The 17,500-nt window shown below is 38.3% G+C and overlaps 1 protein-coding gene across 2 annotated transcripts in view; it reads right to left on the bottom strand.

Annotated features, from left to right (window-relative positions):
• cdh16 (cadherin 16, KSP-cadherin) overlaps positions 1-17,500 on the bottom strand; it is a 78,737-nt gene that overhangs the window by 23,276 nt on the left and 37,961 nt on the right. For both annotated transcript variants that reach the window (XM_061975349.1, XM_061975350.1), the window contains exons 8-12: positions 16,410-16,535; positions 14,019-14,169; positions 13,314-13,526; positions 10,936-11,012; positions 5,747-5,938 (exon numbers count right to left, since the gene is read on the bottom strand). In XM_061975349.1, the coding sequence (XP_061831333.1) occupies positions 5,747-5,938; positions 10,936-11,012; positions 13,314-13,526; positions 14,019-14,169; positions 16,410-16,535 (759 nt within the window). The remainder of the gene's footprint in view (positions 1-5,746; positions 5,939-10,935; positions 11,013-13,313; positions 13,527-14,018; positions 14,170-16,409; positions 16,536-17,500) is intronic.

The following is a 17,500-nucleotide window of genomic DNA, read 5'->3' on the forward strand; positions in this document are numbered from 1 at the left end:
AATGATTTCAATGGGAATTTCAAAAAAACCTGGAATTTCGGGAAACCCGAAAATTTTTCTAGTTCAAAAAAAAAACTTTGTTTTTTGTCCTGATTAAGAGAAATGTTTGGACGGTGAAACGGTTGAAGTGGGTTGAAAAATGTGGAAGGAGTAGTCGCCAGAAAAAAGGGTGGAAATAGGGCTTTGGAAAACCAGGAATTCTGGAAAATCCTGGAATTTTTTTTAACTTTAAAATTATTATTATTTTTATTTTTTTTTATTTTTTTTAATAGTGAAAAACTTGAATGGTCTGAATGAGTTGGTGTTGGAATTTTTCAAATTGGTGGAGAAATGTTGAAGTAGTAACATGTTGAATTGAGAATTCCTGGAATTTCAGGACAACCAGGAATTTTTCCAGTTCAAAAAAACAACTTTGCTTTTTGTCCTGATTAAGAGAAATGTCTGGACGGTGAAACGGTTGAAGTGGGTTGAAAAATGTGGAAGGAGTAGTCGCCAGAAAAAAGGGTGGAAATAGGGCTTTGGAAAACCAGGAATTCTGGAAAATCCTGGAATTTTTTTTAACTTTAAAAATGTTTTGTTTTTTTTTGTTTTTTTTAAATAGTAAAAAACTTGAATGGTCTGAATGAGTTGGTGTTGGAATTTTTCAAATTGGTGGAGAAATGTTGAAGTAGTAACATGCTGAATTGAAAATTCCTGGAATTTCGGAAAAACACGGAATTCTTCCAATTCAAAAATGAACTTATTTTTTTGTCCTAATTAAGAGAAATGTTTGGAAACTACCTTTTTTTTAACTTGGAAAAAAGGTAGTTTGTTGAATTTCCAGGATGGTGGAATGTGTTGAAGATGAAATGGTTTGAATCGGTTGACAATTGTGGAAATGGTGGAAGTTTGAAAAATGGCCAATTCATTTTGAATGGGAAAAATGGCCAATTCATTTTGAATGGGAAAAATGTCCCGGAAAACTTGGAATTCTGGGACATCTGGGAATTTTTTTAATTGGTCAAGGAAAAGCCCACGAATCCCAAATAGGCTAAACAGTTTGAAGTAGGAACGGTTTGAATCAGATGAAAAATGTGGGAATTGTAGAACTTTGAAGAATGTTCCATTGATTTCAATGGGAATTTCCAAACATTTTGGAATTTCGGGAAAAGCGGGAATTTTTTTGAAAATGTTAAAAAAACTTGAACAGTCTGAATTAGTTGAAATGCTTGGTGTTAGAATTTTTCAAATCGGTGGAGAAATGTTGAAGTAGTAACATGTTGAATTGAGAATTCCTGGAATTTCAGGACAACCAGGAATTTTTCCAGTTCAAAAAAACAACTTTGCTTTTTGTCCTGATTAAGAGAAATGTCTGGACGGTGAAACGGTTGAAGTGGGTTGAAAAATGTGGAAGGAGTAGTCGCCAGAAAAAAGGGTGGAAATAGGGCTTTGGAAAACCAGGAATTCTGGAAAATCCTGGAATTTTTTTTAACTTGAAAACATTTTTGTTTTTTTTTGTTTTTTTTAAATAGTAAACAACTTGAATGGTCTGAATGAAGTTGGTGTTGGAATTTTTCAAATCGGAGGAGAAATGTTGAAGTAGTAACATGTTGAGTTGAGAAATCCTGAATTTCGGGAAAACCGGGAATCTTTCCAGTAAAAAAAAAAAACTTAGTTTTTTTGTCTTGATTAAGAAAAATGTTTGGACGGTGAAACGGTTGAAGTGGGTTGAAAAATGTGGAAGGAGTAGTCGCCAGAAAAAAGGGTGGAAATACGGCTTTGGAAAACTAGGAATTCTGGAAAATCCTGGAATTTTTTTAACTTGGAAAAAAGGTAGGTTTTTTTTGTTGTTGTTGAAAATGGTAAAAAAAAAAACCTTGAATGGCCTGAATGAGTTGAAATGGTTGGTGTTGGAATTTTTCAAATTGGTCGAGAAATGTTGAAGTAATAACATGTTGATATGAGAATTCCTGGAATTTCGTGAAAACCAGGAATTTTTCCAGTTCAAAAAACAACTTTGTTTTTTTTGTCCTGATTAAGAGAAATGTTTGGACGGTAAAACGGTTGAAGTGGGTTGAAACATGTGGAAGGAGTAGTTGCCAGAAAAAGGGTGGAAATAGGGCTTTGAGAAACCAGGAATTCTGGAAAATCCTGGAATTGTTTTTAACTTGGAAAAAAAAGGTAGGTCTTTTTTATTTATTTTTTTGATAATGGTAAAAATCTTGAATGGTCTGAATGAGTTAAAATAGTTGGTGTTGGAATTTTTCAAATCGGTCGAGAAATGTTGAAGTAGAAACATGTTGAATTGAGAAATCCTGGAATTTCGGGAAAACCGGGAATTTTTCCAGTTAAAAAAAACAACTTTATTTTTTGTCCTGATTAAGAAAAATGTTTGGACGGTGAAACGGTTGAAGTGGGTTGAAAAATGTGGAAGGAGTAGTCGTCAGAAAAAAGGGTGGAATTAGGGCTTTGGAAAACCAGGAATTCTGGAAAATCCTGGAAATTTTTTGAACTTGGAAAAAAGGTATTTGTTTTATTTTATTTTGTGAAAATGGTAAAAAACAAAACAAAAAAAAAAACCTTGAATGGTCTGAATGGTGTTGGAATTTTTCAAATCGGTCGAGAAATGTTGAAGTAGTTACATGTTGATATGAGAATTCCTGGAATTTTGGGAAAAACTGGAATTTTTTCAGTTAAAAAATCAACTCAGTTTTTTGTCCTGATTAAGAAAAATGTTAGGACGGTGAAACGGTTGAAGTGGGTTGAAAAATGTGGAAGGAGTAGTCGCCAGAAAAAAAGGTGGAAATTGGGCTTTGGAAAACCAGGAATTCTGGAAAATCCTGGAACTTTTTTAAACTTAGAAAAAAGGAAGTTTGAATTTCCAGGACGGTGGAATGTGTTGAATCGGTTGAAAATTATGGAAATGGTGGAAGTTTGAAAAATGGCCAATTCATTTTGAGTGGGAAAAAATGTCCCGGAAAACCTGGAATTCTGGGAAATCTGGGAATTTTTGGAATTTGTCGAGGGGAAAGCCCACGATTCCCGGGCTGAACAGTTTGAAGTTGGAACAGTTTGAAGTTGGAACGGTTTGAATCGGGTGAAAAATGTGGAAGGTAGAGCGCCAAAATCTGGAGGAGAATAATAATAAGACGTTGAAGAAGTTTGCTTTTTCCATCAAGTGGTCGCTATAGACAAGTTATTCGCCAAAAGCAAGTGCTGAAACGCTCAAGTAATTGAAACTAATTTGTGTCGTTTGATATCAGCTTTCCAAAGCAGCCATTTATATGCCTGCAGGCACAGCAGTGCACTTCAATTACATTCATCTGCCCATTTAGAGCACACACACACACACACACACACACACACACACACACACACACACACACACACACACACACACACACTCTTTTATTAGTTACCTTCGTGAGACCTTGGAAAAATGCCTACCTCTGTTGGACCACCCTTTCTAAATATATAAAAACTTGTATTTATAACATTAATAACATATACATACTATGCAAATATAAAAAAGCTTGTCGTGAAAAATGAGTTGGAATTTCACAAGAAAAAGGTCACAATTTCACAAGAAAAACTTAGAATTTTGGCACTATTATAATAAAAGTCGTAATTTTACTCAACGCAAGTAAAACATTTTACAAGAAAAACTGAACATTTGTGCAATATTATGATAAAAGTTGGAATTTTACTCAATAACAGTCGCATTTTTACAAGAAAAGCTTAACATTTTGGCAAGTTTATTAAAATAGTCTAAATCTTACTCGACAAAAGTCACAATTTTATAAGAAAACTTTAAAATGTTGGCATTATAATAATAACAATCTGAATTTTAATCTGCAAAATCATGGCAAAAGTCATAATTTTACTCAAAATATGTCACTATTTTACAAATTGGCAATATTGTGATAAAAGTCAGAACTTTATATGACAAATGTCACCATTGTGCATTAAAAAGTAATAATTTTTACATAAAAGAGAAATAATGTTACATAAAAAAGTAATAATTTTACGAGAAAATATTGCAATATTACAGAAACAGAAAGAATATGAGAAATTGTTCCCAATTTTATAAGAAAAAAGTCGACACATTGTGAGAAAAAAAGTGCTTTTAGTTAAAAATGTTTTTGTTATTGAATTTTTTGTTTGTAATTGGTTTTTAATCTTCATTATTTACTTCAAGTTATTACAGTATGTCTCTATATACATATTTATTTTATTTGTTTTAAAGACATTTTGGCCAAAGGGGGCGCATTTAAATTTCTTACACACACTTGTTATTTCATATGTTGACCAGAGGGGGAGCACTTATAAAACCGACACAGAGTCAATTAGAAAAATCCCTCATTTTGATAGATTTCACCACCAGGGGTGCAAATGAGACATTCTCTATTAGATGCAATGGTTTTCACTATTGGGACCATGATTTATGTCCTAACTTGTTCACACCTCCTCATATGGAAGGTACTTTTCCTTTTTGATGTCTCAAGAAGGGTAGAAATACAAGAACACACACACACACACACACACACACACACACACACACACACACACACACACACACACACACACACACACACACACACACCCACACACACTCACACACGCCTAAAACATCTCCTAAACACCCTGCTGGATTACATGAGCCATGAGTGATGCGCCCCAGGGACAGGTAGAGATTACCGGGCTAAAAGAAAGGAATCTTTCTTTATTTTTTTATTATTTTTTTATCTTAAACTTGTTCACACCCGTCGATTTAATGGAATAATAAATTACATCCGCTTTGTTTTTTGTCAGTGCCACGTATTTTGCCGTTAGAATATTTTAAAAAGACTTGACTCAGAAACCGTCATTCTACCGTATTGTTTGGACTATAAGGCGCGCTTAAAATCCTTTAATTTTCTCAAAAATCGGCAGTGCGCCTTACAACCCGGTGCGCCTAATGTACAAAAAATTTCTGGTTGTGCTTACCAACCTCGAAGCAATCTTATTTGGCACATGGCGTAATGATAAGTGTGATCAGTAGATGGCAGTCACACATAAGAGATACGTGTAGACTACAATATGATGGCAGTCACACATAAGAGATACATGTAAACTACAATATGATAGCAGTCACACATAAGAGATACGTGTAGACTACAATATGATGGCAGTCACACATAAGAGATACGTGTAAACTACAATATGATGGCAGTCACACCTAAGAGATACGTGTAGACTGCAATATGATGGCAGTCACACATAAGAGATACGTGTAGACTGCAATATGATGGCAGTCACACATAAGAGATACGTGTAGACTGCAATATGATGGCAGTCACACATAAGAGATACGTGTAGACTGCAATATGACAGCAGTCACACATAAGAGATACGTGTAGGCTGCAATATGATGGCAGTCACACATAAGAGACACGTGTAGACTGCTATATGATGGCAGTCACACATAAGAGATACGTGTAGACTGCAATATGACGGCAGTCACACATAAGAGATACATGTAGGCTACAATATGACGGCAGTCACACATAAGAGATACGTGTAGACTGCAATATGATGGCAGTCACACTTAAGAGGTGTGTGTAGACTGCAATATGATGGCAGTAAACAACACCAAAACTTTAAACGTCCATAATTTACCCACGGAACTTTAATTAGAGAGTTCCGGTCGGACGGTTTTTCACGATACTTGCCAATTAGTGAACAGGGAGGTTGTTTTAGAAGATATTAAAAGGAGTGTTATTTTTACCTTTGAAAGAACAAGTGAGACCTCATTGGTCTGCCTGTCCGTCATCAATGAGAAGACCTCCTCCTCGTTTCCACACTCGAAGCGGTAGTTCACCTGCCAGCTGTCGCCTCCTCGCACATCAGCGTCGCCTGCCAGCACAGATGTTACTATGGTGCCCACTGATGCATCTTCCGGGATGTGGTAGGGTCCGTACTGCACGGGAGGAAGCAAAACACATTTTAACCTCTAAAGGCCTTAGTGGCCACATGCGTGGACAGCACTTTTTAGCTCTTATTTCCAAAATTGTGTACACTACTTAATTGGGGTCTTATGGCCACTTATGTGGACACTTATACTGCCATCTGGTGGTGTCAGAAGAGTATAACATACAATGGAATTTGGAGAAAAAAAAGTGTAAAAATAAAAATTTGCCTGTCACTACACAGGAAGTACACGTTTGTGCACTTGTGGACTAAGTACATCATATTAAAAGATGATTTTTAGTTGTTATTCTAATTAGGGTCCAATAAGCCCAAATAGCAAAGAGAAAAAAAAAAGAAAAAAAACATGTAAACAAACAGCTTGGGCCTTAAGAGGTTAAAAAAATTGGTGGTTAGAACGATGTTTCTTAACCATAGGGCCCATTGTAGGGCCACGAGGGCCGCCAAAAAAATATCTGTACTCGGTTGTAATACACTTTTCCACCACTTGTGGCAGTGACGACAACATCAAACAGAAGATGTCTGAAGGTAAAGTCATACAGAAGTTTCTTAAGCGCAAAAAATATGACTAATATTTTCATTTGCACTTTAATTTTATGGACATGTTTAGTTTAAAAAAACATAATTATTATTACTTTATTTTATTTTAGCACAAGATAATTGTATTTAATTGTATTTTTTGTCAAATTTTTTTTTCTAATCAGCCTGACCTAAGCCTAAGGTTTATGTGTTGAATAAAAAGAATACCGTATTTTTCGGACTATAAGTCGCAGTTTTATTCATAAGTTTGGCCGGGGGTGCGACTTATACTCAGGAGCAACTTATTTATTCCCTATCTGAATCGCTCCCACTGCCCTCTAGTCCTTCACTCTCACTTTCCTCATCCACAAATCTTTCATCCTCGCTCAAATTAATGGGGAAATCGTCGCTTTCTCGGTCCGAATCGCTCTCGCTGCTGGTGGCCATGATTGTAAACAATGTGCAGATGTGAGGAGCTCCACAACCTGTGACGTCACGCTACTCGTCTGCTACTTCCGCTACAGGCAAGGCTTTTTTATCAGCGACCAAAAGTTGGGAACTTTATCGTCGATGTTCTCTACTAAATCCTTTCAGCAAAAATATGGCAATATCGAGAAATGATAAATTATGACACATAGAATGGACCTGCTATCCCCGTTTAAATAAGAAAATCGCATTTCAGTAGGCCTTTAAGTGTTAGCAACCTGAAGCCAATATGTTTGTGCATACAAAGCGACGTTGCCCTCCTGCTGTCAGCTGACCTTTATTGTGTTGTTCAGACAGCCTTTTTAATCTGCCACTCACGAATGTCCCTCCATGCCTCTGATCTGGGGGGGCAGGGTCGCTGAACCCGGGGGGGGGGGCCTGTCACCACTCCCCTCCCACATCAGCCTGTCTGCTTTCACAAGCATGGAAAATGCTGCACCGCTCAGGCGTGACCCGCTCAAGCGCATTTTCCATGTGACGGGCGGTCGCAGCTGCAAACTTTTTGCGGGCTGATTTCGGGAGTTATTCCTCCCCTCGTCTTTTAAAAGTGCATTATTTATAGTTCCTCATGCATGTGTCGCTCTTTTGTGGCCCTGCGCTCGTACTGATTGGCTATTATCGCAGCGTGGTGGCTCTCGCACAATGGTTGTTCTCTCCTGTGTTATGAGGCACATGTGGGCGTTGTATATAACGCAACTTTGGACCATCCATCCATCATCTAGAACAGATCTGGGCAAATTAAGGCCCGTTAAGCTTTTTAATCTTTCCCAAATATTTTTTTTAGATCTTTAAGATGGAAAGTGTAGCTGCCATTATGATGTGCAGTGATGTTTCCAAATGACCGTAAGTTTTGAACTATACAAAGTATTTCAATGCTGCCCTTTTGCATGATATACTAGTTATTATCATACTTGCCAACACTCCCGGGAGAGTCCCGAATTTCAGTGCCCCTCCCGAAAATCTCCCGGGGCAACCATTCTCCCGAATTTCTCCCGATTTCCAACAATATTGGGGGCGCGCCTTAAAGACACTGCCTTTAACGTCCTCTCTCACCTGAAACCTTCACCCCTTAACAGCCGCATGCTGTCCAGGCGTCCGCTTTTCCTCCATATAAACAGCGTGCCGGCCCAGTCACATAATAATGTAGCGTTGGACGGGTTTAACAATGGTCTTTGCTCGAAGATGTCAAGAAATGCTGACACGTTGTATGATTTTTTAACTGGTTTGATGATAACGCAAGGCATACTTGGTCAACAGCCATACAGGTCACACTGTTAACACTGTTACAAATATGCGCCACACTGTGAACCCACACCAGACAAGAATGACAAACACATTTCGGGAGAACATCCGCACCGTAACACAACATAAACACAACAGAACAAATACCCAGAATCCCTTGCAGCACTAACTCTTCCGGGACGCTACAATAACATCTACGGCTTTTGGAGCTCAGTGCACAACTGCACACACACAACAAGAAGGAGACGAAACAGAAGAACGGAGAAGAGACATGGCGACGACGAGTAAGAAGAAGAAATACGCTTGCAAGTTCCAAAATGATTGGAAAAAATAATTTCATTTCATCCGGAAAAGCTCGAAAGGGGAAGGGATATGCTGCCTGCACCTCAACATCAACCCCGCCCCCACAACCACGCCACAGCCAAATCCAGTCGTGAAATTTTACTCGCTCCTAAATATTCCAAAGTCAACTTTATTATAAGAAAAGTGAAGAATTTGGGAACAACAGCAACTCAGCCACCAAGTGGTAGGCCAGGTAAACTGACAGAGAGGTGCTGAAGAGCATAGTGCAAAGACTTTCTGCACAGTCAGTTTGCTACAGAGCTCCAAACTTCATGTGACCTTCCAATTAGCCCACGTACAGTACGCAGAGAGCTTCACGGAATGGGTTTCCATGGCCGAGCGGCTGCATCTAAGCCATACATCACCAAGTCCAATGCAAAGCGTGGGATGCAGTTGTGTAAAACACGTCGCCACTGGACTCTAGAGCAGTGGAGACGCCTTCTTTGGACTGATGAATCGCGCTTTTCCATCTGGAAATCTGATGGACGAGTCTGGGTTTGGAGGTTGCCAGGAGAACGCTACATTTCGGACTGCATTGTGCCGAGTATGAAATTTGGTGGAGGAGGAATTATGAGCTTGGTCCCTTAGTTTCAGTGAAAGAAACTTTGAATGCTCCAGGATACCAAAACATTTTGGACAATTCCATGCTCCCAATCTTGTGGGAACAGTTTGGAGCGGACCCCTTCCTCTTCCGACAAGCAAGGTTCATAAAGACATGGAACGACAGAGTCTGGTGTGGATGAACTTGACTGGCCTGCACAGAGTCCTGACCTGAACCCGATAGAACACCTTTAGAATGGCGACTGAGAGCCAGGCCTTCTCGAGGTGTGACCTCACCAATGCGCTTTTTTGGAAGAATGCTGGAAAATTCCTTTGAACACACTCCGCAACCTGGTGGACAGCCTTCCCATGTAGAGTTGAAGCTGTAAGCGCTGCAAAAGGTGGACCGACATCATAAGGAACTTTGAAAGCTCCAGGATACCAAAACATTTTTGGACAATTCCATGCTCCCAATCTTGTGGGAACAGTTTGGAGCGGGCCCCTTCCTCTTCCGACAAGCAAGGTTCATAAAGACATGGAACGACAGAGTCTGGTGTGGATGAACTTGACTGGCCTGCACAGAGTCCTGACCTGAACCCGACAGAACACCTTTGGGATGAATTAGAACAGAGACTGAGAGACCAGGTCTTCTCGAGGTGTGACCTCACCAATGCGCTTTTTTGGAAGAATGGTCGAAAAATTCCTTTGAACACACTCCGCAACCTGGTGGACAGCCTTCCCATGAAGAGTTGAAGCTGTAAGCGCTGCAAAAGGTGGACGGACATCATAAGGAACTTTGAAAGCTCGAGGATACCAAAACATTTTTGGACAATTCCATGCTCCCAATCTTGTGGGAACAGTTTGGAGCGGGCCCCTTCCTCTTCCGACAAGCAAGGTTCATAAAGACATGGAACGACAGAGTCTGGTGTGGATGAACTTGACTGGCCTGCACAGAGTCCTGACCTGAACCCGATAGAACACCTTTAGAATGGCGACTGAGAGCCAGGCCTTCTCGAGGTGTGACCTCACCGATACGCTTTTCTGTAAGAATGGTCAAAAAATTCCTTTGAACACACTCCGCAACCTGGTGGACAGCCTTCCCATGTAGAGTTGAAGCTGTAAGCGCTGCAAAAGGTGGACCGACATCATAAGGAACTTTGAAAGCTCCAGGATACCAAAACATTTTTGGACAATTCCATGCTCCCAATCTTGTGGGAACAGTTTGGAGCGGGCCCCTTCCTCTTCCGACAAGCTTGGTTAATAAAGACATGGAACGACAGAGTCTGGTGTGGATGAACTTGACTGGCCTGCACAGAGACCTGACCTGAACCTGATAGAACACCTTTAGAACGGAGACTTTTTTGATTTTGGACAATTCCAGCAACCCTTCATATGTGGGTAAAGGTAGGTGGCCAAATATTTTTGGCAATATAGTCTATGTATGCAAACTACAACCATGCTCTAAATGCATGTGTTAGACCAGGTTTCGCGATTATGAAATCCCTTCTGATGTCATTTTCAACACGATAGTGCATCTGCTGCAGGGATGATGTTAGGCCGCACTAAAAATACCCCAGTGGAAAGTTCTCTCCAAAGGAAGCTAATGTGATTAAACTCTAAGAGCACTGTCTACGTAGAATACAAAGAAGAGAATAAAACTCAGATAACGCCGCTCCATCTCCATGAGCCCGGGATTAGAGGCCGTGCTTTATTTAGTACCACCGCCCAGGAAAATTAGATCAGTGACCTGCAGAGTCATGGTCTGCGGTGGTCTAGCCACTTACTGTATGCGGAGGTCCGGGGGATGGTCCACTGGCCCTGTTTCAAAGCGTATTCTGGATGCTGTTTTAGCCATCGTACCTCATGTTGGGAGAAGACCGGCGGGTTGTTGTTCTCGTCTTGCACCGTCACCACCACCGTGCAGGAACTGTTCAGACCTGTCGGGACATCACAACACCTCCTGTCGGTGACTCAGGTCGCAAATAAAAGATGAGGACGGAACAGAGAGTGCGGCATCTTGCCCGCACCGCGTCCTCAGGTCTGACTCATGCAGATGCACACTTCCTGCACTGCAAAAACTGCAATCTAAGTAAGATGAAATATCTCAAATAAGGGTGATATTTGCTTATTTTCTGTCTGATAAGATCATTCTTCTCACTAAGCAGATTTTATGTTAGAGTGTTTTACTTGTTTTAAGGGGTTTGGTCCTAAATGATCTCAGTAAGATATTACAGCTTGTTGCTGAGATTTGATGACCTATATTGAGTAAAACATGCTTGAAACTAGAACATCAACTGTTGCAAAGCTTTGTCATCAACACTCACAAGTATAAAACTGCTTTTTTAAAGTAATAATTTCTTATTTCAAGCATGAAAAAAAAAATCTTCTGGTCAACATATGAAATAACAAGTGTGTGTAAGAAATTGAATGAGCCCCCTTTGGCCAGAATTGATTTAAAAAAATGAATAAATATATTTTTAGAGACACAACTTGAAGTAAATAATGAAGATTAAAATCCAATTACAAACAAAAAATTAAAGAAAATACAAATAACTAAAAGCAGTCTTTTCCTCACAATGTGTTGACTTTTTTTTTTTTAATAAAATTGGGAACAATTTCTCCTATTCTTTCTGTTTCTGTAGTATTGCATATTTTCTCCTAAAATTATTACTTTTTAATGCAAAATGGTGACATTTGTAATATAAAATTCTGACTTTTATCACAATGTTGCCAATTTTTTTGTTGTTCTTGTAAAATACTGACATTTTTTGAGTAAAATTATGACTTTTGTTATAATTTTGCCAAGTAAAATTCTGATTATTATTATAATATTGCTAACAAGTTTTCTTATAAGATTGTGACTTTTGTCGAGTAAGATTTAGACTATTTTTAATAAACTTGCCAAAATGTTAAGCTTTTCTTGTACAATTTTGACTTGCGTTGAGTAAAATTATGACTTTTATTATAATACTGTCAAAATTCTAAGTTTTTCTTGTGAAATTTTGACCTTTTTCTTGTGAAATTCCAACTCATTTTTCTCTACAAGCATTTTTATATCTGCATAGTATGTACGCTGTCTTGACAAGCCAAATGTTCTTGTTCTATTGGCAGATCATTTTGCTTAGTTCAAATAAAACACCCCTAATTTTTGTATTTTTTGTTTTTGTTTTTGAACACTGACTTTTTGCAGTGTACACACACCATAATAATACTGGTATGTTGAAGCACAGTACAATCCATCAAGCGGTGCGGCTTCATAGCTTATCAAAGTCGTACTAAAAACATTTTGACAGATTTTTGAAAACCGTGTGTAATGTTCTATATTTTCAATGGAACATACAAAATGTTGATGTTGTTTACTTGAGTCATATTGCCAACATAGTACAGTCTACACGTAACTCTTATGTTTGACTGCCATCTACTGGTCACACTTATCATTACGCCATGCACCAAATAAAATGGCTTCGAGGTCGGTGAGCACAACCAGAATTATTCCGTACATATTGCCATCATAGTGCAGTCTACACGTATCTCTTATGTTTGACTGCCATCTACTGGTCACACTTATCATTACGCCATGTACCAAATGAAATTGCTTCGAGGTCGGTAAGCACAACCAGAATTATTCCGTACATATTGCCATCATAGTAAAGTCTACACGTATCTCTTATGTTTGACTGCCATCTACTGGTCACACTTATCATTACGCCATGCACCAAATAAAATGGCTTCGAGGTCGGTAAGCACAACCAGAATTATTCCGTACATATTGCCATCATAGTGCAGTCTACACGTATCTCTTATGTTTGACTGCCATCTACTGGTCACACTTATCATTACGCCATGTACCAAATAAAATTGCTTCGAGGTCGGTAAGCAAAACCAGAATTATTCCGTACGGGTTATAAGGCGCACTGTCGAGTTTTGAGGGGGAAAAAATGATTTTAAGTGCGCCCTATAGTCCAGAAAATACGGTATATTCATTAAATTGGCAATATGGTGAATATGCAAACGCCTAATAAACGCTAAATAAAAAAACATGTTTTTTACAGTTAATTTGATCTTGTAGATTTGGTGTAATTACCCACGTACCCTTTTAATGAGCTACCATTTACAGAATGTTTCTAACTGTCAGAAAAATGTACTGAGTTTGTTAGCTGATGGGATCAGTACTATTTTTTTGTATTTAATTTTTTATTCCAAACTAAAACTAAACAATGAGGAAGGTCAAAAGTCACCTTTAGCATCTTCAGCAGTGATGGTGAGTGTGTACTGGGGGGCCGTTCCCTCCATGCTGTCTGCTTGGACAGAGATGACCCCAGAGTCCCGGTCCACTCTGAACAGAGCGCGAGGACTCTCTGGGATTTGTCCCACCAAGCGATAAAAGATCCGTACGTTGTCGGTCTTAGGGTCGTCGTTGTCGGCCGCCTGAACCGTCAAGATTTCCGTCCCTTCAGAGACAGACACAAGTCACTTTTCACCCACTGCTCTTTGCAAAAAAGGTGAAGAAGATTACCTTTTATCTAGAAATCCAATTGTAAAAGCCTGGCCAGAAAAGCTTTTATTCAAGAATCTGATGTGTCACAACACAGTGAGCTTTTAAAGTATTTTACTAGGGTTTGACACTGTTTTTCCATATATTTTTCCAATGTGCTTTTCTAAAAGTTACTGTTCAGATAAAATGTTTGCTGTGGATAAACATATTTCTCAATGAACATGTCCGGTAAGACTTTGATTGATTGATTGAATAAATACAAATAAAAAATAAAAAACAAAATATATATATTCAAATATACTGTATACAATATTCTTACACAATAAAAATATTTTAATAAATTATATATCATCATCATATATATATATATATATATATATATATATATATATACTGTGTATATATATATATATATATATATATATTTAAAAAATGACCGTTGGTTTACCTCGAGCTGCCAGTTCCTTGACAACCGTGTGGTACTGTGCCTGTGGAAAGGTGGGTCTGTTGTCGTTGGCGTCGCCCACCATCACCCTCAGCTCCACCGGCTTGGCGATGGCTCGGCCGTCTGGACGCTCCACCACGATGCTGATCAGGAACTGGATGGGCAAACACGACATTTTGTGTCACTAACACGCTTACTAAGCTTAATAGGTCTGGAAGTAATAGGAAGGACTAAACACTGAACCTTAAATGATATGTTGACTTCAATTATAGTCTTTTGTACTAATTTATTCCCAACAGTCTATTATCTTCATCTGAGAGTGTGTCTCTTGGCTGTGTTGTCATGGCAACGTAGTCTGGCAACGCAGGAAAACTGTATTAGCCATGTTTGTTTCCACCAATCACATGTCATGTTGCCCTCGCCTGGCTGGACGATACATCATCATCAGCATTTGTACCTCCTCGCATCAGTTTAATCGAAGAAAAACACGATTACTGAATCTGGAGTAGTCTGTAGTGACCTACATGGAAAACACCTGAGATAGAACTTTAAATAATCAGCATATATATTTTCAATGGGAGACAGGTCTGGACTACAGGCAGGCCAGTCTAGTACCCGAACTATTTTACTACGAAGCCACGCTGTTGTAATGCGTGGCTTGGCATTGTCTTGCTGAAATAAGCAGGGGCGTCCATGATAACGTTGCTTGGATGGCAACATATGTTGCTCTAAAACCTGCATCAATGGTGGTGTGTAAGTTACCCATGCCTTGGGCACTAATACACCCCCATACCATCACAGATGCTGGCTTTTCAACTTTGCGCCTATAACAGTCCGGATGGTTCTTTTCCTCATTGTTCCGGCGGACGCGACGTCCATAGTTTCCAACAACAATTTGAAATGTGGACTCGCCAGACCACAGAACACTTTTCCACTTTGCATCAGTCCATCTTAGATGAGCTCGGGCCCAGCGAAGCCGGCAACGTTTCTGGGTGTTGTTGATAATTGGCTTTCGCTTTGCATATTAAAGTTTTGACTTACACTTACAGATATAGCAACAAACTGTAGTTACTGACAGTGGTTTTCTGAAGTGTTCCTGAGCCCGAGTGGTGATACCCTTTACACACTGATGTCGCTTTTTGATGCAGTACTGCCTGAGGGATCGAAGGTCACGGGCATTGACGCTTACGTGCTGACGCTAACACCTCGCCCCATCCTTGTTTGTGAAAGACTGAGCATTTTAATGGAAGCTGCTTTTATACCCAGTCATGGCACCCACCTGTTCCCAATTAGCCTGTTCACCTGTGGGATGTTCCAAATAAGTGTTTGATGAGCATTATATGAATATATATATACAAAAAACAAATTAAAAAATAATAAATAACAAAAACATTAAAAATATATATATATTTATATACATATATATTCAAATATACTGTATATAATATTATTACATAATAAATCTATTAAAAAAATTATATATACAAAAAATATATATATATACAAAATATACACAAAAATTGATTAAGAAAAAACTAATTAAAAAAATAAATACAAATTAAAAAATATATATATATTCAAATATAGTGTACATAATATTATTACACAATAAATATATATATATTTTTTTTAAATAAAAAAAATATATATATATATATACATACATACAAAAACAAATTGAAAAAATAAATACAAATTAAGAAAAAAAAAAAATATATATATATATATATACATACATATATATTAAAATATACTGTATATAATATTATTACACAATGAATATAGTTAAAAAATTATACATACAAAATATATGCAAAATATATATACATGCATGTATACAATATATATATATATATATATATATATATATATATATACAAAAATTGATTAAGAAAAAATGTATTAAAAAAATTAAAAAATTAAAAAAAATTTAAATTAAAAAATACAAAAAATACAACAGCAAAAAAACATATATATATGTATATATATATATATATATATATATATATATATATATATATATATATATATATATATATATATATATATATATATATATATAAAAACATGTCCTCAACCTAATTTTTTTAGCCCAGTGCGGCCCCAGGAATCGGCCTACAAACACATGTTTTAGTCTGAAGTATACAAGATATAACACTGCGTTTTACCCATATTTACGACTTAGCATTACCCATTAAAAGACAAAACGATGGTATCTTACAGTCATGATAGAATGTTAGAGGTGAAAAATAAAGAAATAGACAACATAAAATAAAGTTTCGATGCAGAAACAGAGGTCCGGAGACACAAAAGTGGCCGTGTTTAGACGTTCAAACATGAATTATAAGCACAGCGTTCACGATGAGGTGGCCGGGGATGTTTAGTTTCACAGACCTGGTCTTGTGTTTCTCTGTCCAGGGGGGCGTTGAGACAAATGACTCCTTCCCTGCTGATGGTGAAGAGCATCTCTGGAAACTCCCCCTCCAGACTGTACTCTGCTCGACTTCCACTCCACTTCACCTGCGTAAACACGCACACTCAGCATGAAGTGCAATCAATTCAAGGAAGCGTCTTATCCAAACATGTAACATGCGCCGCAAAAAAAACAAAAAAAAACAGTGAATATTTATGGTAAACACCTGGGGGCCGTTTCAGCGGTCCCCCGTACATGAAGCTTTGTTTACACGACCGGGAGCCAACTGACTGCGCTGACAATGAACAATTGAACAGAGAGCGTGGCCAAAAGTAACTATGCAGGCTGAAGGGGATTTTCCATTCTGCTTTATAGCCCTTGACGGAGCGTTGTGCAGTGGAGCTAAAAGCGCCTCAGTAAGCATCAACAGCACCCAACAAGGAGAGGAGGCATGTGTGTCTCCTCACTCTTTCCCCTCGTTTTGGAGGTCGTGTCCGCATCAAAACATCACCCTTTCTGCCTCTCTCTATGCATTAGTGTTCCAGACTTCAGGAAATGTGCGAACAATAGTGTGTATTCAGTCAAGGGTTGTACGGTATACCGGTATTATTATAGTACAGCGGTACTAATAAATCATATTCCGTACTATACCGCCTCTAAAAAGTACCGGTCCCCGCCTACCCAATTTTTTTTAACGGGCATGAAGTTGTCATGTTGTGACATTGCTGGTTTTACGAGCAGAGGAGCATGTTCGGCAGCGCACAATCACAGAGTACTTACAAGCAGACCGAAAAAGGGAGAACGGACACATTTTGGCTTAAAAACTAACGATAAAGGTGAAGTTATATCACTGAAACGCCCTCAGGAAGAGGTGCTTTAAGACAAGGCTAGCTAGCTAAACAATATATAAATGCAACCATAAAAGACAAAGAAATAACACAGTTATTACCATATTCCCTTTCATTGCCAAACGCAAATACTACCATCTCGTTCACATCTTTTAAAGCCCTCCTGTCTGAGTTTTTAAACAATATGAACATAAAAATATCAACAGGGTTGTAGGGTATACCGG

Source organism: Nerophis lumbriciformis, linkage group LG15 (genome assembly GCF_033978685.3).
Source record: "Nerophis lumbriciformis linkage group LG15, RoL_Nlum_v2.1, whole genome shotgun sequence".
In the NCBI taxonomy this organism is placed as follows: Eukaryota; Metazoa; Chordata; class Actinopteri; order Syngnathiformes; family Syngnathidae; genus Nerophis; species Nerophis lumbriciformis.